Genomic DNA, 23,738 nt, shown 5'->3' with positions numbered 1-23,738 from the left:
TACTTATACGAACATTTGTTAGATATTAAACTGCTTGGTTCAAATGCACATTTGCCTATTAATTGTGAAAAAAACAATAAAATTTTTAACAGAATTTTTGACAAACCTTCAAATAAATTATGAACAAACATAATACATTTGTGTAATATCAAATTGTATCTACACAAGGTTTCCATTTAATATAAAGAAGAAGATGTGGTACATGTATGATTGCCAATGAGACAACTCTCCACAAGAGACCAAATGACACAGAAAGTAACAACTATAGGTCACCTGTACAGCCTTCAACAATGAGTAAAGCCCATACCTTATAGTCAGCTATAAAAGGCCTTGAAATGACAAATGTAAAACAATTCAAACGGGGAAACTAACAGCCTTATTTATTGTTTACTTTACATTAAAGTTTGTAAATGGTTAAGAAGTTCAGGCTTTATCCCTTTAATTTTTATACGACCGCAAAATTTGAAAAAAATTTCGTAGTATATTGCTATCACGTTGGCGTCGTCGTCTGCGTCTTCGTCTGAATACTTTTAGTTTTCGCACTCTAACTTTAGTAAAAGTGAATAGAAATCTATGAAATTTTAACACAAGGTTTATAACCACAAAAGGAAGGTTGGGATTGATTTTCGGAGTTTTGGTCCCAACATTTTAGGAATTAGGGGCCAAAAAGGGCCCAAATAAGCATTTTCTTGGTTTTCGCACTATAACTTTAGTTTAAGTTAATAGAAATCTATGAAATGTTGACACAAGGTTTATGACCACAAAAGAAAGGTTGGGATTGAATTTGGGAGTTTTGGTTCCAACAGTTTAGGAATTAAGGGCCAAAAAAGGGCCCAAATAAGCATTATTCTTGGTTTTCACACAATAACTTTAGTTTAAGTGTATAGAAATCAATGAAATTTAAACACAATGTTTATGACCACAAAAGGAAGGTTGGTATTGAATTTTGGAGTTTAGGTCCCAACAGTTTAGGAATTAGGGGCCAAAAAGGGACCCAAATAAGCATTTTTCTTGGTTTTCGCCCATAACTTTAGTATTTATAAATAGAAATCTATGAAATTTAAACATAAGGTTTATGACCATAAAAGGAAGGTTGGTATTGATTTTGGGAGTTTTGGTCCCAACAGTTTAAGAATTTGGGGCCCAAAGGGTCCAAAATTAAACTTTGTTTGATTTCATAAAAAATTGAATAATTGGGGTTCTTTGATATGCCAAATCTAACTGTGTATGTAGATCCTTAATTTTTGGTCCCGTTTTCAAATTGGTTTACATTAAGGTCCAAAGGGTCCAAACTTAAACTTTGTTTGATTTTAACAAAAAATGAATCCTTGGGGTTCTTTGATATGCCGAATCTAAACATGTACAAAGATTTTTCTTATTGGCCCAGTTTTCAAGTTGGCCCAAATCAGGGTCCAAAATTAAACTTTGTTTGATTTCATCAAAATTGAATAATTAGGGTTCTTTGATATGCCAAATCTAACTGTGTATGCAGATTATTAATTTTTGGTTAAGTTTTAAAATTGGTCTACATTAAGGTCCAAAGGGTCCAAACTTTGTTTGATTTTAACAAAAATTGAATCCTTGGGGTTCTTTGATATGCTGAATCTAAAAATGTACTTAGATTTTTAATTATTGGCCCAGTTTTCTAGTTGGTCCAAATCGGGGTCCAAAATTAAACTTTGTTTGATTTCATCAAAAATTGAATAAGGTTTATGACCATAAAAGGAAGGTTGGTATTGATTTTGGGAGTTTTGGTCCCAACAGTTTAGGAATAAAGGGCCCAAAGGGTCCAAAATTAAACTTTGTTTGATTTCATCAAAAAATGAATAATTGGGGTTCTTTGATATGCCAAATCTAACTGTGAATGTAGATTCTTAATTTTTGGTCCCGTTTTCAAATTGGTCTACATTAAGGTCCAAAGGGTCCAAAATTAAACTAAGTTTGATTTTAATAAAAATTGAATTCTTGGGCCTCTTTGATATGCTGAATCTAAACATGTACTTAGATTTTTCTTATTGGCCCAGTTTTCAAGTTGGCCCAAATCAGGGTCCAAAATTAAACTTTGTTTGATTTCATCAAAAATTGAATAATTAGGGTTCTTTGATATGCCAAATCTAACTGTGTATGTAGATTATTAATTTTTGGTCCCGTTTTAAAATTGGTCTACATTAAAGTCCAAAGGGTCCAAAATTAAACTAAGTTTGATTTTAATAAAAATTGAATTCTTGGGCCTCTTTGATATGCTGAATCTAAACATGTACTTAGATTTTTGATTATGGGCCCAGATTTCAAGTTGGTCCGAATCAGGATCCAAAATTATTACATTAAGTATTGTGCAATAGCAAGAAATTTTCAATTGCACAGTTATAAATTCAGCAATAGCAAGAAATCTTCAATTGCACAGTATTGTGCAATAGCAAGAAATCTTCAATTGCACAGTATTGTGCAATAGCAAATATTTTCAATTGCACAGTATTGCACAATAGCAAGCTAGAAATATCTTATTGTGCAATAGCAAGAAATTCTAATTGGATTTCAATTGGAGTTATCTTTCTTTGTCCAGAATAGTAGTTAATCAACATAAATCATTGTTTTATACAATATACAATGTATATTCACTTTTACTACCAACTGATAGATTAAAACAATCTTTACCATTCAGTCATTGTCAGTGATAACAAGCACTTTTTTTTACATTTTAGTATTTTATGATGTATTTAAATGAGTAGTTATTGTTGCAAACTTCATTAGAAATTTGAATTGAGATCAGTTTTAAAATAACAGAAAGGGGGATGTGAAAATAAAATTGGGGGGGGGGGGGGGGGGGGGAGGGGGTCAATTTTTTTCATTTCAGATTTCATAAATAAAAAGAAAATATCTTCAAACATTTTTTTGAGAGGATTAATATTCAACAGCATAGTGAATTGCTCAAAGGCAAAATTTTTTTTTTAGTTCATTAGACCACATTCATTCTGTGTCAGAAACCTATGCTGTATCAACTATTTAATCACAATCCAAATTTAGAGCTGAATGCAGCTTGAATGTTGTGTCCATACTTGCCCCAACCGTTCAGGGTTCAACCTCTGCGGTCATATAAAGCTTTGCCCCTCGGAGTATCTGGTTATTTATTGATTTATATATTTGTAGAATTCCTGAAAATTCAGCTAGTATGTTAAAGATAAAAAAAATGGATGATGTAAGACAGGAGTTAAATTCTGTCAATAGTTCACCTCAGAGAAGTTTATCAGGTGGTGATGAAACTGAATCTGAGGATGAAGGAGATGGCAGACCTAGGGGTAATATATCTTATCAATTTTTATGATCAGGCTTAATATAAGCAGTGGTCTGGTTAGCAAAACTTGGAAGAAAACAAGGCTGTTGATGCTCTTAAATTCAACCTTCTTTTCTTAAAACCTGATAAAATACTTCCGCTGACATTAAATAGCATTTTCTGTCTTTTTGACCCATCAACTTTGATTGTGGGTTAGAGCTTACATACAGTCCTATTTGCTAGACAAATCTGATTCTTTCAATGAATGTTGGGATATATTAAAAATACTGAACTTGACCAACAGTATATTTTTTTATTTGGAGAATGCTTTTATAATTAGTAACAAAGAAAAAGAGGTTAGAATAATAATTGCCAAGAAATGCTCAATTTATTTTCACACCCTTGGAATTGGGCTGAGGGTTTGTTCTTGTCAAAACTGACATGATCAGTGTCATCCTCAGGCTAAGATATATATTCGGGATATCACCATTGTTTATCCCTATTGGGTCAGAAATGTTTTCTTATTTTATAGTTTTTCCAAATCCCAAAACGATAATAGTAACTGTTGTCAATTGTAATAATTATGATATAATTAACTATTATCTGATAATATGAATTCTGATATAATTTACTTAAAGTTCTAAAAAAAAATTTTTTAAAGGAAAATGAAGTAATATATGTCTGAATGAGTAACTAGGAATTCATTTTTAACTTAGCATGATCAGAAACTTTTGTTCTCTTTGAATACAGGTTTGACTGGGTTGAAGAATTTAGGTAACACCTGTTATTTGAACGCAGCTGTACAAGCATTATCCAACTGGTATGTATTTACAAAATTTGTATATTTGTTTGCACACTTGTCCTTTGTCATGTTCAATCCTAAAAGTCAGCAGAACGACCTTGTTTAGTTAACCAATTTTGTGTTATTCTCCAGAATAAACAGACACAATAATAGTTAGAAATATTTAATTTGAAGTTAATATGCTAAATCATTGTTTTACATTGTTCAGAAGTCCCTTAAAACAATAACATAAAACGATAGACTATGTTTAAAAACTGCAGATTCAATCAATATATACCTCTGATCTGTATAGCCAAAGAAATTATTGAGGTTTATAATATGAAGCATTTAGTAAATATTATTTCTTTTTATTTCAGTCCTCCTCTAACAAGATTCTTCCTTGACTGTCAAGGATTTATCAAACCAGAAAAGTCTCCTATGTTATCTAAACAATACCTAAAACTGGTAACAGAGCTGTGGAGCAAAAGGAGGTATATCTAATATGTTTATATCTTTAATGGGTTGGTGTACAACTCTTATCTCTTTTATTTCAACCTTTCAAAAAAAAATTGGTACAGTTAATTTTATTACTACTACTGGGTCAATGCCTCCTCTGGTGGACTATTAGTCCCCGAGGGTATCACCAGCCCAGTAGCCAGTACTTCGGTACTGCCATGAACATACAGATTTTTTGTGTTGTAAAATTTGCTGTTACAAATTATTAGAAATTATTTTAAATTAAGGAATGTATCTTCCTCATGCAAAGCTCTGATTCCTTTCACGGATTTGGCTATACTTTTTGGACTTTTTGGACTTTTTGGATTATAGCTCTTCATCTTTTATTTAAGCTTTGGATTTCACATATTTTTTTGCCACGAGCATCACTGAAGAGACATGTATTGTTGAAATGCGCATCAGGTGCAAGAAAAATTGGACCGCTAATTTTATTTAAACAATTTACCTGAGTTTGTAGAAGACCTTTTTTCATTAATATCTAAAAGTAACAGAGCTGTTAGCAAAATAATGTGTTTGTGTATTAAGCACAATATTTATAAATAATATAAAAAGACCTTTCCAGATGAATAGCTGCACTTACAGTGTTCTGTACAGCTGTTGTATTTGATGTTGAAATTCCTCCCATTTGATTAATCCTTTGTCACTGGGTGATTTTTTACACACCAAATAAACACCCATTTTGATGCAATACACTATATGATATATCATAAATAGGAGTGTCTCTTTTAAAATTACCATAAAACATTAACTGACACTAATAAACCTGTGATCTTTGTTTGTTATTTCTTGCCACTGTCGTTTACAATCGTTATATACTGTAGATATGATTATCTAACAGCCAGAGCACCATCATACATAGGACAATAAATACTTAAAACATTGATTGACATGTATGAAGTTATACTTCTGGACAATAAGTTTAGAGAAAGAAATATTTGGATTTTTTCTAACCACATATAATACCTCCTGAGACAGTAAAAGGCTTGTTTGCCTTGGTATCAACAAACTTAAAGGTAATATCAACAAAATGATATATGCAAAAGTAAATGTATATGTAACTACTTGTAACATGGAATCTTTATTTTAGACCCAGTTACACTATTCCTAGTGGTGTAGTAAATGGTATCAAGATAGTTCATCCAATGTTTCGAGGATATTCACAACAGGTGGGTTTTATAAGCATGTTGTAGCATTGTATTAGAATTTCATGAATAAAACTATTGTGTAATGAATAGAATCTAACACAGATATAAATGGAAAATGGCTCTGACTCAGAATCAGTATATGCCTCCTTTTTATAGACTCGAAATTATGTCCTTTATGAAGAATTATTTATTACTGCTACCTATATCTTTTTCTAAATTTGTGTCTAATTGTTTGTGAAAATTAATGATTACAGCCATTCTATTAGCGTTGAAAAAATGCAGAGATTAGAAAGACAAAGAAAGGTAAAAATTATTCATTTTTTTTATTTAAAAAAAAACAAAAAAATTATAATTTTTGTTTTATTATATTTTCATCTGTCAACAATTAAAGTATCTAAACATGCATGTAACAGCAATGTTAATTTTTCTCAAAAATGTATAAATGTATTTCAGGATGCACAAGAGTTTTTAAGGTGTTTTATGGACCAAATTCATGAAGAATTAAAGCAACCCCTTCCTCTTACTGAATTAGACATAGAAGAACAACATGAACAAAGTGACAAAGAACATCAAAGTGACCATGAAGATAAATTTCAGACCAGAACATCATTTCTAAGACATGATAGACAGATATCCGTTGACTCATCAATTAGCAGTCAGTCAGATGAGTTCTATGAAACCTGTGATTCTGTTACTAGCGGAAACACAGCCTCGTCAAATGAAAATTCTGCAAGTATTGAAACAATTGATACAAGTAACAATTTAAGTAAAATTAAAGCTAGTCAAAAACCAAAATCGGGAAAAAATAATGAGGAATGTGCTATTGATGACAGTCAAAAATCTAATAAAGAGAAAAAAGATTTTACTAATGAAAGGATAGCCATGACAAAAAATGAAGAAGTGGAAAGCAGCACAGATAGATGCCAGGAAGTCAGATCTCCTTGGATACAACACAAAAGTGACCCAGACTTGTCAAAAATGAATTCTGTTCCCAGAAGAGGTAAAGTATTGCATTGGAAAAGATAAAAGAGGAATCTTAAAAGGTTCTTCATCTCAATTAGAAATAGGAATTTGTTTACTTATTAAATTAATTTTTGAGCCTGCTTGTAGTTTTACCCTTGTCCATCTGTTAGTCCATACATCCAAAAATTGGTTTCCATTCTCTAACTTTAGTTAACCAAATGTTAGGAAACTTATAATCAATGCTTATTACAACAAAACACAGATCAAGTTTGAATTTGGATGATGTAAGTTTTACTGTTCTATAGTTAATAGTTATGTTTCTGTTTTCTAACTTAATTATGCCTCAACCAAATATTATGAAAGATATATATACACAATGCTTATAATTTATCACCACAAAACACAGATGAAGACAAGTTAAGGCAGTGTCACTTTTACCCTTCTTGAGCTATGTCCTTTTATAATGTTAAAATGTATATGCATTCATTCACTAGAGTATTACACATTTGTAAAATGTTCTAAATTTGTGAACCACCATACATTAATGTCTAAACCACTTGTAGTTCAGTGCTTAAAGCAAGTGACACCATTTACTGCAAAAGAATATTTTTGATTGAAATTTTTCAGATAAAATACATTGAAATTGACAACCATAAGAATTTTTTTTAATTTTGTTTGCAGGGAAGCGGAAAAATATACAATATCAGAGTGTAATATCAGACATATTTGATGGCAGAATACTTAGTTCAGTACAGTGTTTGACTTGTGAGAGGGTGAGAATATATGATATGGGCTTCATTATTTAAGCTTAAGTTATTTCTGGTAGTGATTAAAACAAAAGATGTCAAAATAAATCATTAATTTTGCTTGAGTTATTTCTGGTAGTGTTTGAAACCCTTAAAAAGATGTCTATATAAATAATAGAGTCTGTCTTTTTTCATGGGGAACCAGGTTGTCAATAAATGAAAGATAGATCAAAAGATTGAAATATATTTGTAAAGAGACATGGAAATAAGTTTAGTTATCATTAGTAACCCTGTTATAAAAGAATAGGCTGAATATTTAACTCAATAATCAAAACTGATATTTTTTTTAAACACTCACAGTTTTGCATCCATATATAGGACAGAGTTTATATTGATTGTTTTATCAGAGTGACCAGTATCCATCATCATGTGTGTCTATCATATTTATAATTGAGGTGCATTGCATTTTTAATATTTTTTTTGTCACAATGATTTGTTGTACGTATTGATATAGCCTAACAAAAGTTTAAATATGATTCAGATGTGGTTCTTTATCTCTAAACTGCACTATCTGTGGCTGCTTGAATGAAAGCAACTAAATAAACACAGAATTATTCTCATAAAATGAAATTAAGCACCTCTTGTTTCAGTTTTTGATTACCTTTATTTCTGGAATTTTCTTCTTCTATTAGCTTTATCATTTGTGTGCCATTCAATGAATGCCTATGGCTGTTGACTTTTGTCTAATATAGAATGAATCTTTTATTCATTTTTCAGATTTCAACAACCAAGGAAACTTTCCAAGACCTGTCATTACCCATCCCAAGTAAAGACCAGATATTTGTATTACATTCTAACTCACAAGGAAGTCCAATTAAGGGAGGCACCTGTGGGGAGGCTAATCAGAGCTGGATGACTTGGGTAATGACTTGGATGAAAAGGTAGTAAATGTAAACAGTCGATGCAATTATATTTGATATCAATGTTTGTAGTGACTTATCATTTCCTTTGTCATTCATTTTATTTTTATTCAGTTATTTTATTAAAACATGTTTAAAGGGAAATGAAAATTAAAAAAATTAAAGAGCTTATAAATTCCTTTAGGTACGAAAGTGTGCATGTAATGTTATTTTTTTAGTGGAAGAAGACGTCAAGTCTTCTGAAGACTTAAGGGGCTGACCATTGGCATTGAGTCTCCGTATGCCGCATTCATGTCGTGTATTACAATTTCAAAACAACTTAAGATTCCTGACACCGATTTTTAAACATGATTAGGCATCTGAATGATTTAATTTGTAAATTATGATTGTAAAACAATCACTATCGTAAATATGACCCTTTTATTTATGTAAGTTATTAGATTTCATCTCATCCACATGAACATTATTTGTTTACTTGTAACAGGATGTTTTAACTGTAGATATTTGTATTACGCATGCCGGAATTTGGTATTGGGACAACTTGCCCTGTTTACAAGTTCGCCCTTGAAGTTACGAATTTGCAATCCTGCAGACAAGAAGATTTTGTTTTTATATAAATAAAAAGGATATATAAAGTGTTGTCTTTATTCATGGTTTTCCTTTGTCATGTGAATTAGATGCCCTTCGTATCATACATGTGAACCTCCCGACGGGAGTACAAAACTCCCGTTTTCAGGGGTCTCCTCCCGTCCTCCCGTTTAGGAGAAAAAACTCCTGTGTATGAAATATTTCATGAATGAAAATTTTCAGACGCCATATTTGATCATTTCTTACTACTGTACGGGTGTAATTGACACCTGTGTTAAATTTTACCTGAACATCAAAGAAGATGTATAATTATATGGCTTCACTTGACAGCTAAGGTGTCAAACATACTGGTAATCAACGATGTTTACCTCTGGCTAACTGCCGTTGTGTTATCAAAACGATGTGTATTGGGAATATTGAAATACTTTTTATACGACCGCAAATTTTGAAAAAATTTTTATACGACCGCAAATTTTGAAAAAATTTTCGTCGTATATTGCTATCACGTTGGCGTCGTCGTCGTCGTCGTCGTCGTCGTCGTCCGAATACTTTTAGTTTTCGCACTCTAACTTTAGTAAAAGTGAATAGAAATCTATGAAATTTTAACACAAGGTTTATGACCATAAAAGGAAGGCTGGTATTGATTTTGGGAGTTTTGGTCCCAACATTTTAGGAATTAGGGGCCAAAAAGGGCCCAAATAAGCAATTTCTTGGTTTTCGCACTATAACTTTAGTTTAAGTTAATAGAAATCTATGAAATTTTGACACAAGGTTTATGACCACAAAAGAAAGGTTGGGATTGATTTTGGGAGTTTTGGTTTCAACAGTTTAGGAATAAGGGGCCAAAAAAGGGCCCAAATAAGCATTATTCTTGGTTTTCGCACAATAACTTTAGTTAAAGTAAATAGAAATCAATGAAATTTAAACACAATGTTTATTGTCACAAAAGGAAGGTTGGTATTGATTTTGGGAGTTTTGGTCCCAACAGTTAAGGAAAAAGGGGCCCAAAGGGTCCAAAATTAAACTTTGTTTGATTTCATCAAAATTTAATAATTGGGGTTCTTTAATATGCCGAATCTAACTGTGTATGTAGGTTCTTAATTTTTGGTCCCGTTTTCAAATTGGTCTACATTAAGGTCCAAAGGGTCCAAAATTAAACTTAGTTTGATTTTAACAAAAATTGAAACCTTGGGGTTCTTTGATATGCTGAATCTAAAAATGTACTTAGATTTTTGATTATTGGCCCAGTTTTCAAGTTGGCCCAAATCGAGGTCCAAAATTAAACATTGTTTGATTTCATCAAAAATTGAATAATTGGGGTTCTTTAATATGCCAAATCTAACTGTGTATGTAGATTCTTCATTTTTGGTCCAGTTTTAAAATTGGTCTAAATTAAAGTGCAAAGGGTCCAAAATTAAACTAAGTTTGATTTTAACAAAAATTAAATTCTTGGGCCTCTTTGATATGCTGAATCTAAACATGTACTTAGATTTTTGATTATGGGCCCAGTTTTCAAGTTGGTCCAAATCAGGATCTAAAATTATTATATTAAGTATTGTGCAATAGCAAGTCTTTTCAATTGCACAGTATTGTGCAAGAAATATCTAATTTCACAATATTGTGAAATTGCAATTTTTTTTTTAATTAAGAGTTATCTTTCTTTGTCCAGTATAGTAAGCAAGAAATATCTGCAAGAATTTTTTTTAATTGGAGTTATCTTTCTTTGTCCAGAATCAACTTAAATCTTTGTTATATACAATATACAATGTATATTCACTTTTTACTACCAACTGATAAATTTAAATAATCTTTACCATTCAGTGATAACAAGCAGTTTTTTTTACATCTTAATATTTTATGATGTATTTAAATGAGTAGTAATTGTTGCAAACTCCATTAGAATATTTTAATTGAAATTAGTTTTGGAATAAGGGAAAGGGGGATGTGATTAAAAAATTGGGTTCAATTTTTCTCATTTGAAATTTCATAAATAAAAAGAAAATTTCTTCAAACATTTTTTTGAGAGGATTAATATTCAACAGCATAGTGAATTGCTCTAAGAGAAAACAAAAATTTTAAGTTCATTTGAATACATTCATTCTGTGTCAGAAACCTATGCTGTGTCCACTATTTAATCACAATCCAAATTTAGAGCGGAATCCAGCTTGAATGTTGTGTCAATACTTGCCCCAACCGTTCAGGGTTCAACCTCTGCGGTCGTATAAAGCTACGCCCTGCGGAGCATCTGGTTGTTACTAGTGAACAAATAGACCCCAACAGTTGTTAGGTCGGAGTGAATCTGGTCTTGATTCATCGGTCTACAGAAGGTCATTTGGTTTTTTTACGGGAATTTGCCCCAAAGTGGGTCAACAGGTGCAAAAAACGTCAATTTTGCCGATTTTTCACCCCTTCTCTTGACCCAGAAGACCCAGGGTTGCTGGTTAAGGTATCCAGTTGTAGCCTGCGTGTAGAGTGGACCCTAGTGAACAAATAGACCCCAACAGTTGTTAGGTCGGAGTGAATCTGGTCTTGATTCATCGGTCTACAGAAGGTCATTTGGACCCAAAATACCGAATTTCACGATTTTTGCCGATTTTTGACTTCGAATGGACCCAAAACCGGAAGTAGTTGTTTCCTATGCGTATTTCAATAATAATAATGATCAGTAGTTATATGGCTGTGGGTTTGCACTATCTTTGCCAGTTTTATGCCTCTGAACTTCTTGTGTAAGATACAGATGTGAAGCCTACCCCTCCAGAAAATCGAGTTTTAGCCAATTTCAATTTTCCAAGTCCGTATTTGTGCTCAAAATGCTACTTATACATGAGAAACGTGAATATGGATAGCCTCAGATTGACGGAACATGCATAACTTTTAAAATAAGTATCATAAAGTGGACTTCTAAAAGTATGGAACGCCATTAGAGCCAAATAACGGTTATTAGGGTCCGCCCGTCAAAAGACGGGTACCGCATGGTAAGGGTTAATAGTTTAATCAAATAATCATAAGGGATGTTGATTAAATGAATTTAAATGATTTTGGACAAATAATAAAATTAAAATCTATAAATTATTTTTGCAATCTAGACCTCCTTTCAAGGATTAAATTGAAGTTTATATCATAGAAGTCAACATACAATATGTGCAACCAATTAATCCAATCATTAGGTGGTAATCAACAGTCACGTCTCAGTCATTACAGCTGAACGGACGTGCTGGGCCAGCTCTCCTTTACCCGCTATCTTTGATGAGGGTATACAGTTAGATGTTCAACGACTTACTACTTAAGATGACAGAAACCAATCCATGCCGTACAGAGAGACGTAGTAGTTGGCGTACCCGCGTTAACATGCCTCCAAAACCATTGTATATTATGGGGAGTGTCATGCCGATTAACGTCCGAGGGCTGTATCCTAGGCTGTTGGGTGATACGACCTTCATTTCACTGCCTCACGGCTTTGGTCCTGATAACGCTTCCTGTCATCTTCTGAACTACGTCCGAGATCATCTACCAGTACTCCTTCATCGAGGCTAGCGGGCTGCCAAGCTGACCAAACTGGCCCTGAAAGCAGCCGTTAGTGAAGAAAAACATCAAAATAGTTAACAAAGAAAAATCAACTCACCAAAACCAAGATGGCGGCCTACATATTGCGACCTCCACTACTTGTTCCTGACCCATGGCATCAAATCATTTAAAGCTCACCAAACGCCTTCAGGCACCGAGCCGACCGTGCGAGGGCTGAAAGGCAAGTCAAGGTCGTTAAACACTTCCATATATATATATGTGCAACTAGACTTATAAAAGGTCTACAATAATATGACTTTTTTTGTGCTCATTTTTTACAGTGGGTTGTGATGATTTAGTTAGGTTACCCTCATTTGGAGTGTTGTTCCCAACCTGTTAAAGGTCCATCTTTGTGCATAATTCAAAATTGGAAATTTCAACAAGCATCTAAATTCTAATATTCTTAATCTGGAAAATAAACCCTGGTCTGCTAGCTTCATGTATATTTTTTCTACCGATTTAATATATAACTAGAATCATGCAAACAGACTTAAGGAAAAGGCATGTAAGTTCATCATACAAATATGACACTTTTTCTAGACAATCCAGATCTTGCAAAATACGTCGCTAAAAATTGTAACCTTTAAAATTGTTGTTGTGCAGTAAAAACCCATATGGGAACTTTCAAAAGTTGGCGGGTATGTAACAAGTCTTACTATTTTTATGCTCCATTTATGGGCAATATGTTTTCTAGTCTGTCCGTCCGTCCTGCTTCTGGTTATAAAGTTTATGGTCGAGGTAGTTTTTGATGAAGTTGAAATCCAATCAACTTGAAACTTAGTACACATGTGTTCCTCTTGATATGATCCTCTTAATTTTACTGCCAAATTAAAGATTTTACCTTTTTCATAGTCAACTGAACATAGAAAATGATTGTACGGATGGGAAATCCATGTACTTCTGACCTTTTCTTGTAAGCCTGGGTAAGTGGGGCTGCTTTTATGGTAATTCAAGTTACCTTTTATTCACCTTCTTCCACCTCAGAGCTATCAGCTCTTTGATTAGGTTTTTTGTAAGAGAATGTATAACTTTTTCTATAATTTATAAGTTGCCTCTATATAGTGATAGAGTATATGTCTACTGTGTAGCAGAGTCAACAATGGAAAATCAACTCATTGAAAATTTCATTAAATTATAATGAAAATATTTAATTCGGTATGTCTCAAAGCATGAAAATTCTGGGGACAATAAGTTATTCCTCTACTAATTTGGCTCTGCAATGTTTAGCATGTATTCATTAGGTTGCTATTGATTATGATTTTATTATAAACATTTTGGTGAATAATAATATTAAATACGAGTAAATTATCTTGAATTTTTTTGGCAGTTGGTTTGTTGGACCTGCAATAACTTTACAAGACTGTTTGGCAGCTTTCTTCTCAGCTGATGAGTTGAAAGGAGACAATATGTACAGCTGTGAAAAATGTAAAAAGTAAGCATGTAGTGATATTTATTTTAAGATAATCTTATATAATTTAGATCTCTTCATACTGGTAATTTTGTCTACAATACTTAAGTGTTTATTTCACAAATTTCACATGTCAAGCTTTGAATTTCCTTGTAAAAAGACAAGATATCAATATACTAAACAAGGACTACAAAAGAATGTATTGCTTAGTCATTGTTTGCTGAAATTTCTTTGTGCAAAATAGAAGATCAAAGATCCATCTGTCCTCATGTCATGACCCTACAATGTGATTTTCTAAAGTATGTCATTGACAATTGTATTTGTTTCAAGAAAATATTTTAAGCCTTCGAACAGTTAAAATAGATAAAACTGAATTTCTTCAGAACTTTCAATTTTGTAAATGTCAGACAGGTCTTCAGTTTACACACATGCTACTATAATAATCTAGAATATATTCATTTTAAATCTTAACAATCTATTTAGACTGTTTTTATATTTACAAATGTTCTGTTTGAAAAGATTGACTGTATCTTATGATGGAATTTATTAACAATAATTATAGCATTGCTGATTTATTAAAAGTTTGGTTGGGTGTTTTTTTCAGACTCAGAAATGGAATCAAGTTCTCAAGGGTAATGGTATTGCCAGAGGTATGTTTCAAACATTGTTAGTCCACCTTTTTGAAAACTAAAGAATAGTTATAACAGCTTTACTATTTAGGTGAAAATTTGCATAAGAGCAGATAACCCTATTTTCTGTTTTATTATTTCAGAAAAGAAAAAGGAGTAGGGGCATTAAGACTGGGTTTTGGCCCAAGAAAATAAAATCTTTGGCAACTATTTCAAATTTGCACATACTGTTTGGAAATGCATAGAGTTAGGAAATAAAAACAAAAAACATAAGATTTTTTATCTGATGACGTCACAATTACATCATAGTAGGTACTGTTTTCATGAAAACGATGAAAAATGCAGAATTTATATAGTTTTCCTTCTATATATTTCCTTTGAGGAAACATCATACGCAGCCAAGAAACAACAAACTAATTTAAGAGAAGCGTTATTATAACTTTTGATATAATCTCACCAAATATAAAGTTGTTTCTTGCGTGCACACATACTTTGCAAATCTAAAATATACTAAAAATTTGACTGAAAAACAAGGAAAATCAAGAAATTTTATAAATTATACAGATTTGGTCATGGTTTGTTGCCATGGTAACTTGTTAAATGTTTTTTCTTAAATTATTTTCTGACTACCTTATACCTTAGTCTAGTTATGACAAATTTTGGAATACGTTTGAAAATTTTTAAATTTGCAGTAATATTTGAGCCAAAACCAGGCCTTAAGGGCATACGATACAGTTACAGGGGAGGTAATGACGTTGCTAACGTAAAATGCTATTTTTGCGACGTCAAACTGTGACATATCGGGAAAAGATGCATTTTTCGACTGATTTCTATCATTCAAACTGATTTAATTTGAAAACGAGTTCATGGACCCCTATTATTCAAAACAGCAATTTGTTTCATTTTGCAGGGAGATTATGTGACTTAAATTTTATAAAACTGTAAATAGAGGATTTTTTTATTTTTGATTAAAATGCAGAAAAAAAATGACGTATTTTCCTTAATTCATGAACATTTGATAAATATGAGTTATTTCTGAATAAAAAATGAATATTTTTTTAGGATATTTATAAAATACAGAAATTACCGATTATTTAACAGAAAACAATTTTTGTTTATCTTTTATAACAAAAAAGTTATGTCTTTCTTTCGAAAATGAAATTACGGCCACAAATCTGAATTTTGAGCAAATATAAAAAATTTCGACCTCATTTTACTCAAAAGTAGCACATGAAGGTATAATTTTTATTACATATTTGATTTAATCAGGTAAAAAATAGCCTATATGCAAATATTAACGAACTTTTAAATACAGGATCAAAACTGTATCGTATGCCCTTAAGGGCATATCATACAGTTACAGGGGAGGTAATGACGTTGCTAATGTAAAATGTTATTCTCGCGACGTTAAACTATGACTTATTGGGAAAAGATGCAGTGTTCAACTGATTTTTTTCATTCAAACTTATTTAACTTGAAAACGAGTTCATGGACCCTCTTTTTTAAAATGCTGTTTGGTTTGATTAAGGTTCACACTAGCATTTTTTTTTATCATCTGATTTGAATCTATCTAAATAAAACCAGTTAGCGTTCACATTATCTTTAATCATAACGATCTCTATCTGTCTAATCTGAACCACTGCGTTCACACTACAATTAAAAATGCAATCTAAATTACCGTTTTACCCATAAAACTGTAAACATTGTGTATAAATAGAACTGATTTATCAAATTCATATGTTGATACACTGATACACACACTTGAAAAAAAATTGGATAAACTTATTGTTTCTCTTGAATCACAAGTTAAAATTTTGATACTGGTGTTATTGCAGTTTTCTTTAATTTTGAAAAAAATAACGAGCAACGAAGTTACAACACGACGCCGTAGATACTGCTGTTCTTGCAAAGAAAATAAATCAACATAAGAAAAGAAGACGCAGATTTCACAAATCTATGCTACGACGAAGACAACATGTTTTCAGTTTGTTTTTAAAGTCTTTTAACAGAGAAATATGGGTTAAACAACGAATCTCTGAGATAGTTTTGCCGTTATACATGCACATAGGTTATTTTGATTTAATCGTACTAGTTTAAACCGATCTCTGCGTTCACATTTAAAGTAAGATCGGTTTACTTTAGATCGATTCAAACTAAACTACCTCCTTCATTGTTTTAGTTAAGACCAATTAAAGATCGATTCAAAGCGTTCACATTAGCCCTTAAAACAATTTAAAGTGAACCAGTCTAGTTTAAATAGATAAAAATGTCCAAGTGTGAAAAGATTATGTGTGCTAATTTTCATGAAAAAGTCAATAGTGCAATTTTTTTTAAATTTGATAAATATACAGTAAAAAAAGGTGTTTTTTTCTACATTCATGAACATTTGATAAAAATGAGTTATTTCTGAATAAAAAATGTATCAATTTTTAGGATACTTATTAAATGCAGAAATTACAAATTATTTTACAAAAAACAATTTGTGTTTATCTTTTAAAACAAAAATGTTATGTCTTTCTTTAGAAATGGAAAATAAGGCCACAAATCCCAATTTTGAGCAAATATACAAAATTTCGACCTCATTTTACTCCAAAAGTAGCACATAAAGGTATATTTTTTATTACATATTTGATTTAATCAGGTAAAAAATAGTCTCTATGGAAATTTTTATCAAAATGTAAATATGGGATCAAAACTGTCATGTATGCCCTTAATGCCCCTTCTCCTAATTCCTAATAATTTTTTTTTTTTTAACAGTATGTGGTCAATAAAGGAAGAAAAGATTTGATGGATTATTTTCAGGAAAAAAAATAAAGAAATATTTTTTGAAGTAAAATATATGTATACATATAAACAGTTAATAATTGTAGATATTTAACAGCTACCCCTTTCCTGAAACTTGCCCAAAAGTTAATTTCTTTGACCCCCCTTTAACCCTTTAACCCCCAATCCCGCCTGTAGGCGTGATGGCGACAACCATTCTTTGATGGTCTGTATGACCCTTCATACATTTTTTGAACCGCACCATCTGTACTGTCATGATAGCAGAGACTTCAAAAAAGTAGTTCATGGTCCATTAACTCTTGCCAGAGGTCTGTTTATGAAAATATGGCACTTTTAAAGCCGTTTAAAAGTTAAAAATCGGAAAAACGTGAAAAGTAGCCAAAATCAGGTGGGGGTGGGCATCTTTTGATTGCCACTGCGTAACTGGTAGTCACTGCAGGTATAAACTATTATCATAAATGCATGCATAGGTGGTATAGGAACACAAAGAGGCATAATATGGCTAATAGGATACTAGTCTGTAAAATCTAGGTCACTGTTTTGTAAAAAATCCGTAAAAACACACATTTAGGCAGACCTGACTTGACAATAATAGTTTGCCAGCAAGACACTTAAGTCCCATATACTCCCAGTTAGCATGAATGGACTGCAGTAACTGTAGGGTAAGACTTAAATGACAAAGAAACACAGTTTGGTCAATGTTCACCTCTCAAGGTCGTCCCCCACCCATGCCATCCACCCCCAAATCTCAATATATAGTTTAATAGATGAGTATCAGTTACAGCATCAAGAGTCTACTCATTTGCATATAATTTGCATATGTTTGCAAATTTTCGAAAAAGCCTGATTTTCCAAAAATCTCTTGGAGTCGAATGAGTTAAAGGATAAATATCAATGAAATAATCCAAGCAAACTATAATAGATGTATTTATGCAAATTTGTACACCATTACGTAAAATCACACAGGTTCCGGTAAACTTTGACATCATAATTTAAAATATTTGATGTCACAATTTAAAAGTGATTGTTGCTTGACGTCAAAAGGTGATTCGGAGTCGATCTAAGGTCATTTGGAGGCAAGCTACAGCTGCATACCAAAAGTGTAAAAACGTTAATTGTTTATCCTCTAAGGCTTCAGGGATTGATTCACTGTAATCATAAGATTTGTTTTTATACGACCGCAAAATTTTTTCAAGTTTTTCGTCGTATATTGCTATCACGTTGGCGTCGTCGTCATTGTCGTCGACCGATTACTTTAAGTTTTCGCACTCTAACTTTAGTAAAAATTTAATAGAAATCTATGAAATTTTAACACAAGGTTTATGACCACAAAAGGAAGGTTGGGATTGATTTTGGGAGTTTTGATCCCAACATTTTAGGAATTAGGGGCAAAAAAAGGGCACAAATAAGCATTTTTCTTGTTTTTTTGCACAATAACTTTAGCTTAAGTAAAAAGAAATAAATGAAATTAAAGACCAAACAGCCTATTGTTTATGCGCATCAACTAATGCAACTTGGTAGTGACATAAAAGCTCTATGACGTTGTTTCTAGCAATGAGAAAACGTCAAATTATAACATCCTATTTTGCGTTTTTCACGCCGGAATTCCAACATGGTGTACGCTTTTTAAAAATATGTCTCCCAAGAAAAGAGGAATTAAGCGTTGCGCTGATATCTTGTGGAAATTTAACACAAATGGACACAAAAGATACTACACTATATTTAACCTTCGTTTTAATAAAAATAATAAAATATGAATTTTGATCACGACTTTTTTGCGCCGATCTGCATCTCATTTTTTTTATTCTTTCACATGCGCATAGATTTTGTCTTATATTTGCGCCGATCTGCATTTCATTTGTTTTTATTCTTTCACTTGTGTAGATTTTGTCTTTCATTTGCGCCGATTGTGTACGGATTACCGGGGTGAAAATTATTTTTATGTCCAGTTTATGTTTTCTGATCTGTGCGTTCGTTTGGCCGTTCGTTCGTCTGTCCGTCCCGCTTCATGTTAAAGTTTTTGGTCAAGGTAGTTTTTGATGAAGTTGAAGTCCTGCATGTCAACTTAAAACTTAGTACACATGTTTCCTATGATTTGATTCTTCTAATTTCAATGTCATTTTTTCAAAATTATCAAAAATTGAGTATTCAGAAGGTCAGGCCGATAAAAAATTATTTCTAGAAGTTTTGACATACTTGCAACGTATGCATGTAACTGATATCTGGATGATTCTCGTAAAATAATGTCCGAACTGGCAATGAAGTTAAAATTTATTTATACTGCTTGTTTGGCAAAATCTCATAATAAAAATTAAATTATGATAAAGGGTCATTGTCGTTTGTCATTTGTTTCATTTCAAATTGTCTTAAGAAGAAATGATAAACATTTCGGCTGATCTGACTGAAACTTACAGCTAATTTCCTAATGTATGTAGATCAACACTTTGGTTTGTTTGTATATTTTGTATAATTTTATTTTGATAATGTCCAATGGAATTTAAATATCATATATACAGGTTTACATACCTATATATGAAGATGTCAATCTTAATTACAAAGCTTGAATAAACATTCATACAAACAAAGCAAGGAAGCCAACCAAAGTTTTACCCTACTTGCATTCGGAAATTAGCTGTAAGGCAAAACATATTAATCAAATTAATACTCAGCAAATATGATTTAAATCAAAATGGTCGGTGTTTAAAACTTAATTGTTGTAAATTTAACTTATGACCAAAAAAAATTGCTCCAAGAATAATATACAACAAAAAATCTCTCCCTTTCATTTAGCTACGACTATGAGCGAAAAGATTGAAAACAAATTTCGATTTTCAATGCCGGCAACAACCTTAGTGTCTTTGTTTTAATTTCCAAAATTAGCAATTTAGATTTATAATATTTTTATCCTGTTGGAGAAATCTTACTTTGTAATTTTCAACAGAAAATTATTTTTAAATTAAAAACTTTTTGTATTTTATATTTACTGTCTAGTTTATTCAAAACACGTGAGGTAGTAATAACAGTGATTGTATTTTATGATAGATGTATAAAGTTTTAGAATCAAAATCTTTAATTCATAAATTATACCTATAATTTTAATTTCCTTACATCTTAAAAGAGGGACGAAAGATAAATATTCAGAAATAATGAATTCACAAACTAGATGGAATAACTTTTATACGTTCATCTTAGTCAGGAAAATATAATGGTGTCCATGCTTTTGTATGTCTGTCTGTCAACAGTAGCAAATGAGTTCGTTACGGCAAACTTCTGAAATTAACGCGAAAAAAAACCCCACACACATCTAGTCTGATATAGTCAAATACTCTGTAGTTAGCCAGTGCCATCTTTCATTTCTTTTTTTATTTTCAATAATTTTGTTAATGAGGGGCAGAGGACAAAAACAGACATTCTAACAAAAGCGGCGTGAAAGGTTATTTCAAACAATTTTCCATTCCGACGGATGGTGCATGTTTCTGAACGTTAATATTGTGCGGAAACAACATCATAAGATCTAATACTGACACATGCATAATCTCTTGTATTACCGGATAATAAAGTAGGTGAATTAAGTTGTTATTCTTGGAAATTTAAATGTGGGTTCCAAACATTCAATTTGCGATTTTTTTGCAAATAGTGCGCCAGCAAGGAAAGTTTTGTACTATGACGTCAGATGCAATGTTCTGAAGAAAGACAACTCTTTTCTTCAAAACGAAAGAGAAAAAAACATGAAAATTACTCATAACTTTTTTGAAAGGTCGGTGACATACACTTTTTTTTGCTTTATTTTGAAAAGTGCACATGGCACTCTCCTTCTTGAAATTATTATAAAGAAATCACTGGTAGATATTTTTTAATACTGGAAACGTTTTTCATTTTTACGTTTTATTTTTGGCGGGAATGAAATAAATCATATTTTTAAAGATCAAAACAATATGAGTCTTAAACTCTTGAACCTGTATTAGCTAGATACAAATCTACTGTTTAACGTGAAACAAGAATTATGCTTGTAGGTTTGATATAAAGTATTTTTTTGAGAGTTTATATAACAAGCAAATATTATGTTAATATTCGGGAAAACACGAAACTGAGGTTGCTATAGCGACAAAACTAAGTCGGTGACCCCCAATTTTTTTCATCATATTTTGTTCCTCAAATCATTAAATACCTTCACACAAAATTTTAAGGAAAAATCACTGGTAGAAATGAATAGGCTGTTTGGTCTTTAAAACACAAGGTTTATGACCACAAAAGGAAGGTTGGTATTGATTTTGGGAGTTGAGGTCCCAACAGTTTAGGAATTAGGGGCCAAAAAGGGGCCCAACTAAGCATTTTTCTTGGTTTTCCCACCATAACGTATAAGTAAATAGAAATCTATGAAATTTAAACACAAGGTTTATGACCATTAAAGGAAGTTTGGTATTGATTTTGGGAGTTTTGGTCCCAACAGTTTAGGAATTTGGGGCCCAAAGGGTCCAAAATTAAACTTTGTTTGATTTCATCAAAAAATGAATAATTGGGGTTCTTTGATATGCCAAACCTAACTGTGTATGTAGATTCTTAATTTTTGGTCCCGTTTTCAAATTGGTTTACATTAAGGTCCAAAGGGTTCAAACTTAAACTTTGTTTGATTTTGACAAAAATTGAATCCATGGGGTTCTTTAATATGCTGAATCTAAAAATGTACTTAGATTTTTAATTATTGGCCCAGTTTTCAAGTTGGTCCAAATCGGGGTCCAAAATTAAACTTTGTTTGATTTCATCCAAAATCGAATTAATGGGGTGATTTGATATTCCAAATCTAACTGTGTATGTAGATTCTTAATTTTTGGTCCAGTTTTCAAATTGGTCTACATTAAGGTCCAAAGGGTCCAAATCATAATGTGACATAAACCTATGTTGTGTCAACTATTTAATCACAATCCACATTTAAAGCTGTATCAAACTTAAAAGTTGTGTCCATACTTGTCCCATCTGTTCAGGGTTCTACATCTGCGGTCGTATAATGCTGCGCCCTGCGAAGCAACTGGTTGGTCCTGTTTTCAAATTGGTCTACATTAAAGTCCAAAGGGTCCAAAATTAAACTTGGTTTGATTTTAACAAAAATTGAATTCTTGGGCTTCTTTGATATGCTGAATCCAAACATGTACTTAGATTTTTGATTATGGCCCCAGTTTTCAAGTTGGTCAAAATCAGGATCTAAAATTATTATATTAAGTATTGTGCAATAGCAAGAAATTTTCAATTGCACAGTACTCAGCAATAACAAGAAATCTTCAATTGCACAGTATTGTGCAATAGCAAGAAATTTTCAATTGCACAATATTGTGCAATAGCAAGAAATCTTCAATTGCGCAGTATTGTGCAATAGCAAGTATTTTCAATTGCACAGTATTGTGCAATAGCAAGAAATATCTAATTGCACAGTATGACAATATTTGAAAATCTTAAGGGTTCAAATTGACTTGTCACATACCATTTTTATACGACCGCAAATTTTGAAAAAAATTTCGTCGTATATTGCTATCACGTTGGCGTCGTCGTCGTCGTCGTCGTCCGAATACTTTTAGTTTTCGCACTCTAACTTTAGTAAAAGTGAATAGAAATCTATGAAATTTTCACACAAGGTTTATGACCATAAAAGGAAGGCTGGTATTGATTTTGGGAGTTTTGGTCCCAACATTTTAGGAATTAGGGGCCAAAAAGGGCCCAAATAAGCATTTTCTTGGTTTTCGCACTATAACTTTAGTTTAAGTTAATAGAAATCTATGAAATTTTGACACAAGGTTTATAACCACAATATAAAGGTTGGGATTGATTTTGGGAGTTTTATTTTCAACAGTTTAGGAATTAGGGGCCAAAAAAGGGCCAAAATAAGCATTATTCTTGGTTTTCGCACAATAACTTTAGTTAAAGTAAATAGAAATCAATGAAATTTAAACACAATGTTTATGACCACAAAAGGAAGGTTGGTATTGATTTTGGGAGTTTCAGTCCCAACAGTTTAGGAATTAGGGGCCAAAAAGGGACCCAAATAAGCATTTTTCTTGGTTTTCACACCATAGCGTTAGTATAAGTAAATAGAAATCTATGAAATTTAAACACAAGGTTTATGACTATAAAAGGAAGGTTGGTATTGATTTTAGAAGTTTTGGTCCCAACAGTTAAGGAAAAAGGGGCCCAATCTAACTTAGTTTGATTTTAACAAAAATTGAAACCTTGGGGTTCTTTGATATTCTGAATCTAAAAATGTACTTAGATTTTCGATTATTGGCCCAGTTTTCAAGTTGGCACAAATCGGGGTCCAAAATTAAACATTGTTTGATTTCATCAAAAATTGAATAATTGGGGTTCTTTGATATGCCAAATCTAACTGTGTATGTAGATTCTTAATTTTTGGTCCAGTTTTAAAATTGGTTTAAA

General features: G+C 32.0%; 1 protein-coding gene across 1 annotated transcript in view; it reads left to right on the top strand.

Annotated features, from left to right (window-relative positions):
* The window catches only part of LOC134708071 (ubiquitin carboxyl-terminal hydrolase 20-like), a 46,921-nt gene that overhangs the window by 3,698 nt on the left and 19,485 nt on the right, over positions 1-23,738 (top strand). The window contains exons 5-13 of the mRNA XM_063568369.1: positions 3,148-3,296; positions 4,022-4,091; positions 4,430-4,543; positions 5,656-5,734; positions 6,167-6,713; positions 7,358-7,449; positions 8,200-8,363; positions 13,822-13,926; positions 14,507-14,552. Of these exons, the coding sequence (XP_063424439.1) occupies positions 3,148-3,296; positions 4,022-4,091; positions 4,430-4,543; positions 5,656-5,734; positions 6,167-6,713; positions 7,358-7,449; positions 8,200-8,363; positions 13,822-13,926; positions 14,507-14,552 (1,366 nt within the window). The remainder of the gene's footprint in view (positions 1-3,147; positions 3,297-4,021; positions 4,092-4,429; positions 4,544-5,655; positions 5,735-6,166; positions 6,714-7,357; positions 7,450-8,199; positions 8,364-13,821; positions 13,927-14,506; positions 14,553-23,738) is intronic.

Source organism: Mytilus trossulus, chromosome 2, assembly GCF_036588685.1.
Source record: "Mytilus trossulus isolate FHL-02 chromosome 2, PNRI_Mtr1.1.1.hap1, whole genome shotgun sequence".
Classification (NCBI taxonomy): Eukaryota; Metazoa; Mollusca; class Bivalvia; order Mytilida; family Mytilidae; genus Mytilus; species Mytilus trossulus.
This window is presented reverse-complemented; position numbering and strand designations above follow the sequence as displayed.